General features: G+C 36.5%; 1 protein-coding gene across 1 annotated transcript; it reads right to left on the reverse strand.

Annotated features, from left to right (window-relative positions):
- Positions 1–759: 759 nt before the first annotated feature.
- LOC140145609 (uncharacterized) lies at positions 760–9,893 on the reverse strand. The gene is made up of 4 exons (XM_072167304.1): positions 9,788–9,893; positions 5,481–5,813; positions 2,033–2,467; positions 760–1,154 (listed from the first exon to the last, which is right to left on the reverse strand). Exons 1-4 carry the CDS (start codon positions 9,891–9,893, stop codon positions 1,093–1,095), a joined length of 936 nt encoding a protein of 311 aa, XP_072023405.1. The 3' UTR covers positions 760–1,092.
- Between the last annotated feature and the right edge of the window lie 319 nt (positions 9,894–10,212).

The raw sequence follows: 10,212 nt of genomic DNA on the forward strand, positions 1-10,212 counted from the left end.
ATATAAACACATCAAAAGAAATAAGTCCCTCTCTGAAAATTTCGTCATAACATCGTAAAGTAAAACTTTGTACCAATAAAACTTACTTAGAAATAATTATATGATTGTTTACTAAGTGTTTTATGAAAATGAAAGATGTTCATGACTTTACGGCTGAATGAACCAAAATTGAAGACAAAAACTGCCCTTTCCAAAAGTCACAAAGTAGGCCTATACTTGTTAACTGCAAGGCATACTGGGACAAGGAATGGAACTGGCCATCTTACAACTCACTGTGCTGAACTCTGCACCAAGGGGATTTGCATGGCTGAATGATCAAGAATCGATACACATTACAGTAAATGTTCACTTGGTGAGGATTTTAAACTGCACTCAACCACATGGGTTTTCCATTAGTAACAAGCAATGAATCATCTTTGTGACAAACATAGGCCTACTTTGTGACTTTTGAAAAGGGCAGTTTTTGCCAATTTAGGCTCATTCAATCCTGAAGTCATGGAAATCTCTCATTGTCACACAGCACTTAGTAAGCGGTCATATAATTATTTCAAAGTTAGTTTAATTGGTACAAAATGAAACCTTACAATGTTATAACGACATGTTCAGAGGGGGACTTATTTCTTTTGATGTGTTTATTACTGAGAGTGCTGGCGGGTTAACGCTGTAGCCTGGACGGAGTAAGGTTGCACTATTATAAATTTATTACAGAGCACTAGTAAATACATGATAATGTATTCCTGATATGGAGAGCTTACCGCTTCTTAAGTTGATGAATTTTCCATTCCTTGCTGTCTTCCAATCTTCTAATCCTTCCTCACTTCCCATCTTCGAATTCTCCATGACTTCCAATCTTCCTATCCTTCCCGACTTCCAATCCTCTCATCCTTCCCGACCTTCCAATCCTCCCCGTCTGAACCAAGGTAGTTCCCACTCATATCGCAGCCATCTGATCTTCTTTCTACCTAAAGCTGAAAAAGAAACGACAAAATCGCGCCGATTTTCGCTTGCTCGCTCAAACTTGCCGCATGCCTATGAAACAAAATCTAAAAAGCATAATAATTTGCGCCGCTTTCATTTCGCTGCTCTGCGCTATCAAGCCATACCATACCTACGAGATTGGACCTTAGTCCTATACATACCAGCTTCAGAGGGATCTGTTAATGCAAGAAACAGAAAAGTAAAATTATAATTAACATGAAAAGTGTAATTACGCCGAAATTCAACTTTTGACAAATATACTGCAGTACTATTATAATCTGTCAACTGCTTCCATAATGTCCAACAGATAACATTTTATATATTTTGGTAAAAATAATTTGAAAGTTACTTTACTTAGACCAGTCGAGGAGACATGTTACGACTATTATAAATGTATCTCTAAATGTTATGGTCATGATGATGATGATGATGATGATGATGATAAGTAAACTGGCCTCAAAAAGAAACTTACAATTTTTCACAAGGTCATTATCTTAAAATCCTGTCCATAAAAATGAACAAAAATTCCACACAAGATTACTTCAATACTCTACTCTAAACAAGGAGTTGTCCAACTGACAAAACAATAAAATGCATTGACACGGAACAGCATCCAGGACCACATTCACAGGCGAATAATTAGAACCCAGCAAAAGAAATCTGTGAGAATGCGTACAAGTTCCTTACACTGGTGATTATTTCAAACGAGTAACACACATGGTACAGCTTCGCTCCGGGGGACACTGCATAAAACAGTGATGTATCTATGCCTACAAGACTATAAACTAGGTGCTATAATAGCGACTGGTTTTTGTTTTAAACGGAAGTCATTCATTACAAGTCCTGGGGTGCAAGTCTGTTATAAGAGGGGCCATTTGGTGACAAATTGAACAATAAACGCGGTTTTTCGGTCGAAAAGCCTGTTTATCTTTGACAATCTAAGTTTATCGGCAAGAAACCATGTTTCTCTCTTTTATGTTGCATTTAACATCCACCTGTTGAAAGTGACACTCCAATGTTAAGGGATAACAAAGAGGGTATTCCATGTACGTACCAACAGAGTTTTGAGTAGTTGGAATTGTTGTTGTCTTTAGACCTGCTATTGTTGTGCCTGTTGTTGGTGTTGCTGTTGTAACTGCTGTTGTTGTTGGTTCAGTTGCTGTTGGTACTGCTATTGTTGTTGGAACTCCTGTTGATGTTGGAACTCCCGTTGTTGTTGGAACTGCTGATGTTGTCGGTACTATTGTAGTTGGAACTCTTGTTGTTGTTGGAACGCTTGTTGTTGTTGGTGCAATTGTTGTTGGTACTCCTGTTGATGATGGAACTGCCGTTGTTGTTGGAACTGCTGTTGTTGTCGGTACTATTGTAGTTGGAACTCCTGTTGTTGTTGGAACGCCTGTTGTTGTTGGTACTATTGTTGTTGGAGCTGCTGTAGTTGTTGGAACTACGGTAGTAACGGTAGTAGTAGGATGCGCAGTGGTGGTTTCATCTGTAAAATCAACGGGGAAAAATAACAATGAATCTGAAATGTAATGACTTTGTTCCAACTCATTGTATAAAAAAAAAGTGCAAAGTGGGATTAATGTGACCAAAATGGGATTTTTGCTTGAATTTGAAGGATATTTTATGCCCTTTAATGTTCATTCATTCATTCATTCATTCATATTTTATTTCCATAAAAATCAAAGACATTACAAAAAAATATATAAAAACACGATACATATGGAGGAAAAGGCTGGAAGACCAAAAAGGTCTGAAAGTTAGCCTTTCCCTGAAATCAAATGAGATTAACAAAATAAATCAACATTACATAACATAACCAAAAGACAAGGGAAGGGGAGAGGGGGTGCTCACGAAAAGATTAATTATATTTAGAGATCAGTTTTGTTTTGAATTGATTACGGAAATGTTTAACAGATTTTGAAGCTTTCATATTTTTATCTAAAGAATTCCAAAGAATGGGACCTCTTGTACGTATAGCATGATCAGAAAAGACTTTCTTATTTTTGGTTAGATTTAGGTCATTTACATATCGTGTCTTGTAGTTATGTATGTCAGAACGTTTGGTAAAATAATTATCAAATGAACAGGGCAGCTCATTTATAGAGTGCCTGTACATGCATGTACCTAATTCCAGTGTGTACATATCTTCAACTTTTAATATGTTATAATTAGCAAACAATGGCACTGTGTGGTCTCTATAGTGAACGTTTGCCACAGTTCTAATAGCCGATTTTTGAATTTTTACAATTTTATTTAAGTAAGTTTTACATGTATTTCCCCATAAAAGTACTCCATAATTCAAATAAGGCAATATTAACGTACAATAAAGTGTAAATAAAATACGACTTGGAACAAAATGTTTCAATTTATTCATGACACCGACATTTCTTGAAATTGTTCTAGATACGCAATCTATGTGACATTTCCAAGTGAGACATTCGTCTATTAGTACACCAAGGAATTTAGTTTGATGCACTCTTTCTAAAGCCGTGTGATCTAGTGTGATTTGCAGGTCTTGATTCATCGATGTCATTTTGGGTGTGCCAAGTATCATGCAATTTGTTTTGGTAGCATTAATTGACAATTTATTAGCTTTAAACCAATTGCTTACTTCCTTTAACTCTTCATTAACAAGGTTTGTCTGGCGTTCTACGTTTTTATGGGAGTATAAAATGGTGGTATCGTCTGCAAAAGGACGAATTCAGTACTTTAGATGCATTAGTTATATCATTAACATAGAGTATAAATAGAAGTGGCCCCAGGATTGATCCTTGTGGAACACCACATATAATATCGTGTGATTCTGATTCATAAAATTATAATAAACATATTGTTTTCTGTTACTTAGATAATTTCTGAACCATTCTAACACAATACCACGAAAGCCATAGTGTTCTAATTTATGTAAGAGTATGTTATGATCGATTGTATCAAAGGCTTTTGATAAGTCCAGAAATATTCCAATAGTTGTTTCGTTTCTTTCAACTGCTGCAGTAACTTTGTCTACCATTTGCTCTATAGCCATAAAGGTGGAATGTTTTGACCGAAAGCCAAATTGTTTGGGGTTAAGGATTTGCTTATTGTCAATGTAATCCGTACATCTGTTAAAAACCAACCTTTCAAGAATTTTTGAAAAACACGGTAGGAGAGAAACTGGACGATAGTTTGAGAATGCCTCGGCATCATCTTTTTTGTATAATGGTATGACTTTTGCTATTTTTAATTTATCAGGAACAATCCCAGTAGATATAGACAAATTAAATATCATATTAAGAGGTTTGACAATTTCATTACACACTTTTTTAATGATTAGATTGCCAATATTGTCATGGCCTCCACCTTTGTTTATGTCGAATTTATCAATTATTTTTACAATATCGGATTCAACAATAGGCTTCATATACATATTACTGGTCTTGTTTTCATTGAGATAAGCGAAATATTGCTTTCCTGTGTTTTGGATATTTGATGCAAGCTTAGGGCCTACGTTTACGAAAAAGTCATTGAACTGATTTGATATTTCTTTAGGATTGTACTCCTTTAATGTACTCTTATCCCATCGAAATCGCATTATTTGGTTCAAATGTTATCGTCAATTTTTTGCTGATCGCTGACGCAAATGCCGATCTGAAACAATCTGAAACAAAAAAAATCAATTTCTTATGTTTCTCATTGTTCCTCGCCCAGCGATATTTTGAAATTACTGAAATTGCTTGGTGAAGAATTTTGTAAAGTCAAGGTTGTATACATTTGAAATATATCAATGCAGCAGATAAATATTAAAATTAATGTAGATTGTGCATCTAAAGATTATTTGTTTTTTATGCAGAACCTAATTTGCATAATGTGCAAATTGTGTATTTTTACGAAAATGTACATTTTCTCAGAATCATTACTACACCTTTGGTTACGGGGTTCTCTTTAAGCATTTATGAACTTCCAAACATCGTCTTTCGCGTTGCGACACATTTTTTCCCTGCCCCCCCCCCCCTAAATTTCAAATTGCTGCCACGGGAAAACGAAATGGAGTATAAAGCTAAAATTTTCAGGATTTTACTTTCTCATCAATATCTACCACCACACAGAAAAGGAAAAAAGATTGAAGAGGTGCTGTGGTGCACATCCCTGGAGTTGACATGGAGTGGCTCAAATAGCAGTATGAGCCCTTATTCAAACAAGGTTTAATGGTTCAGTGACGCACGCAATGGACCAACACTTTTTCAGTGAAGGGAAATTTTCAGTCGGGGGAAATGAAAATTTGGTTAGTATATGAGAAAATTCCCAGGAAAAATGATGGGTTGGGTAAATTAGTCTTTCGTTTAAAGACGGTAGAAATCTATAAAGAATAATAAACTATAATTTTTGAAATAAGATTCCTTTAAGGAGCTTCCGGGGGAGCTGCCCCTTGCACCCCACATGGGCTCATGTACTGCCCCCCTCCAGCGCCGTGTTAGATGGGGGAAAGTCAAAAATTTCGCGCGCACTTTAACAAATTATACCTGTGTCTCCGTCTGAGCCAAGGGGATCCGACGATCCGTCGTCGATGGAGCCATATATTTCATCGCTCTCGCAACTCATGGAGTCACTGTCACCATTAGTACTCGCTAAGATTCTAACTGTTGTGCGATCAGGATCGTCAAGAATTCCATCTGGGTCTGCACTTAGAATTCTAAGTTCAAAATACTCCGAACATTCATTTACACCGTCAATTTTAATGTCAAGAGAAATATCTTGACATGATGCCGTATTACCAGTGAATGTCAAAGTAAAAGCAGGCTGGCTGAGACTGGTGAAATCATTAGCATCGGTGCCATCATGGATCACGTCAATAACTATAAGAAAACAAACAAAATAAACCGATATACGGTATAAAATAACCCAACCGGTAAAATGAAGCCTTAAAGCGAGCTCTGGGTGACAAGTTGCACAACCAAAAATTAAAAGGCTTTTGCAGGACGAAATTAAGGGACAACTAGCATAACCACGATAACTAGAGATCCGAAATTCCCACACCGTGATGTCATTAGTTGCACATTTGCATATCGTATATCCTTTGTAATGAATAAGCTATAAACTGCGTCTTCTTATTAAGGTAATTAGCATCTGTTTTAAACTGTTGCGATTTGGTAGTTCACAGCATCTTGCGATTGGCAGTGAGCTTCTGTGTAGAAGAATTCAAATATCACAGATATAGTTTTGTAGGTCCTGTGGTTCTTGAGTTATGTCATGATGTTGTAAAGAAGGCTGAAACAACAACACTTTTGTCGTGCATAACTCATTAACTACAATCAATAAATCAAGCAAGCTTTCAAAGTATATAATTTGTAGAATGAACTATTGTAAAACATCAAAGTGTTATTTTTTCAATAATATATCGATTAAGGGAACTGGAATGAGCGTTTTGAGCGTTTCGACAGTATTTTTTGTGGGACATGAGAGCACATCAGACATATTGAATTGCATTCTAAATACGAAGAATGACTTTCTGATATCAAATAATTTTCATCTTATAAAAATCACAATATAATACAAATTTTATGACAAACTATACAAAATTGATATTTTTCACATTTTTGAGATATAACAGTCCTCGAAGTAAATTTTATAAATTTAATGATATATTCTTAAAGTGTATGTAGCTGGGAGGATAAGCCGACGATCAATTGAAAATTTTGACCTTTCATATTGAAGATATGGATTTTTTTCTTAAAAGACCTAATTATTTGTGTGTGTTTTGGGAAAAAATCCTTATCTTCAATACGAAAGGTCAAAATTTTCAATTGATCATCGGCTTTTCATCCCACCTACATACACTTCAAATATAAATCATCAGATCATCAAGTTTACTTCAAGTACTGTTAAATATCAAAAATATCAATTTTTAATTTTATTTGATATCAGAAGGACATTCTTCGTGTTCAGAATGCAATTCGATATGTCTGATGTGCTCTAATGTCCCACAATAAATACTATCCAAACGTTCATACCCCTTCCCTTAAGATAATGATTTTTGCAGGGTTAGAGTATTTCCTTCTCCTATTGAAACCTCTGATGCACTTGAGGTAAAAGCTGACGAAAAATATAAAATGAGTATAAAATATCTAAGTCGAGTGAAGATGATAATATCAAACAAACATTATGTTTTGCATCACGAAGTCATGAAGTCATGTAACGACCAAAAGATAAATTATTATCATTGAAGACTGAGTTCCGCAGTCTAGTGCAATACAGTCATCAATAATAGGTCTTCTCTAATAGTATTACCACTTCAATACCATCTCGTCGGCTTCGTTTCGTCACAATTATATACCACCATCACTATACTACCACCTCTATTATAGTACCAACACTACCACCACCACTACTACACCACCAATGTATCACCATCACTCAAATTCATTTCGTAAAATCCGTCATTTTAGGCTAATTCACTAAATTATGAGCGTTAATGTAAACTCATAGAAATCACCGCTATATATACGCCATAGAAGTGACGTAGTTAATCGGATTACCGTAACTACCATAGCAATGGATGAATACAATTCTGACTATATCGCCCCGCACTACAACATTCACGCGGTACCGATGCATTGAACCATAGATATCAAAGAAATGCTAATCACTCGCACCTGTCAGATTAGTATCATTGAAAAGAGCGGTATTGTATTCAATCTATGATTGCAGGCATACACATGTGATGAGTGCAACCTGCCTGTAGTGCAGAGCGGTACATTGAAAAATTGTATTCATCCATTGCTATGGTAGTTAATCCGATTATGACGTCACTTCAACGGCGTATACAGACTTGACACAGAGAGTTGATATTCGCTTGACATGAAATCCAGGTATGAAGTATGGAATATTTCGTCACGAAGTGCCAGGAATAGTCTGAAAGGGGTTTGCATCCGCACGGGATAAATATTTATAGGGTGTGCCGGGAGATGGTGTCAAATAATTTTTGAAAGAAAACGTGCTTTATATGAGCTTACATTAATGCTCATAATTTAGTGAATTAGCCTAAAATGGCGGATTTTAGGAAACTGAATTTGAGTTTGGGGGGGCGTAAATCTCTGAATTCCTGAAAATTGTTCTGATATTATCAAATTTATTGACGTTCAGGTGATATGTACTAAACCTTAATACCAATAAGTATTGACCAAAACTGAAATGCACTTGTAATGTACCAGTTTTGAATGTGGGAGGAACTGTTGAAAGCGGTACGTACACAGTTTGAATGGGCCCCAAGTGTTATAAACTTACTGTACACAAAGAAACAGCGTGGAAACCGCACACCGACATCGCCTGGCTAATTACTTGGTACAGCAGAGATACTAAAATAAATACCCGGGATCGATACACGTGAATGTGCTATGCACGATGTTGATATTCAGACGAAAATCTTTGGATACCGGGGTAGAAAATGATGAATATCTCCCGTAAATGATTTCGTGTAAAGAAGCCAGATGTGGTTCCTTGCACTTGAATATACATGTTGAACAGATATGATAGTCGTTAGCTAGCGTCTTGAGAAAGAAGCTTGCGTCCTGAACTCAAAAACTGACAATAATTCTGATTTTATATGTGCCGAATTATATAGCGTAGTGTATAGGTCAATCGTGGAGGTAGTCTAAAAGCAGTGACCTATGGCGTACCATGCTAACTTATACCATAGATTTTTGATAATCTATGCTCACACACAGCGAGATCATCTCTCAACGGGCTATTGTCAGTAGCCTTAGTCAGATGTCACATTATGCGTCTCAAAACTATTAAACAGGTCGGAACAAAATGGCCATGCGTGGCGGTGGATTCAACCTACCATGGCGATTTCTGCCATGAAGATATCGGGGCGATGACACTGTGAACCGGTTAACCAGGAATCCGTGCAGCTGTTTTTGTAACTTAAGTTTATAACATTTGACCCTATGAGGGAGATTCGAACTTTCTGAGTTCGTACCAATCTTAAGGGGGTACTACACCCCCTGTCCAATTTTGTGCCTATTTTTGCATTTTTCTCAAAAATTATAGCACATTGGTGACAAGTAAGATATGTATATTATAGGGGCAATGACTACAACCACTGTATTGAAAAGTCAGCAACTCAAAGCAAATAGTTATTGATTTATTGATCAAATAATGGTTTCCCTCATTTTTGACTGTAACTCCACAACCGTTGTCTGTGCTGAAATAAAAAATTTCAGTGCAGTAGTAGTAGTCGTTGCCCCTATAATATACATATCTTACTTGTCCCCAATGCGCGCTATAATTTTTGAGAAAAATGCAAAAATGGGCAGAGAATTGGGCAGGGGTATAGTACCCCCTTAAAGCCACATTTTAAGCTCCTCCAATTTTCAATACATTTGTACATTGTTATTGCATTTCAGCTTTGACGAATGCCAATTACTGGTGAAGTTTAGAAAAAATAACCTCAAACCCCAATAAATTTGATAATAACAGAAATATGTTGCATAAAGTCCGAAATTGTGTTCCCCCCCCCCAAAAAAAAAAGTTCAAATTCAGCCTTCTTATATTCACCATTTTTAGCAAATGCACTACATTATGAGCACCATAATGTAAACTCATGGAAAGCAAATTTTCTATCAAACAATTATTTTACAACATCTCCCGACAGACGCAAATAAAGAAGAAATATTCCATACTTAATGTCAAGTCTGTATAATACAACCACCACCACTATATATACCACCACCAATACACCACCATCACTACACCACCACCACTATATCACCACCAATAGACCACCACCACTATATATACCACCACCACAATACCACCACCTCTATACCACTACCACTATAATACCACCACAACCATACCACTACCACTATACCACCACCACCACCACCACCACCACCACCGCCGCCGCCATGCGCCACATAAGTGACCCACATATCGTCGATGTCGTCATAGTATTCCTCATCGTCATCGTTGCTTACGTTATCCACATCACCGGGCATCATAGTCATCATTATCATCATCATCGGCATCGTCTTCTTCTACAACAGCTAATTATCGTTTATCAACAATACTCACAAGCTGGTGTTTTGCCTCCTCCTGCACATAATGGGATGAAGAACAAAAGTAACAACATTCTGCAGAGAAAATGTTTTCCAGACATCTTGGCTGCAAATCTGAAAGAATACAGAATCATTCCTTTGCATGAATTTATCAATTTAAAGTAAAACGTACAAACAAATTCAAGCAACCAAG

This window comes from Amphiura filiformis, unplaced genomic scaffold, assembly GCF_039555335.1.
Source record: "Amphiura filiformis unplaced genomic scaffold, Afil_fr2py scaffold_471, whole genome shotgun sequence".
NCBI lineage: Eukaryota > Metazoa > Echinodermata > Ophiuroidea > Amphilepidida > Amphiuridae > Amphiura > Amphiura filiformis.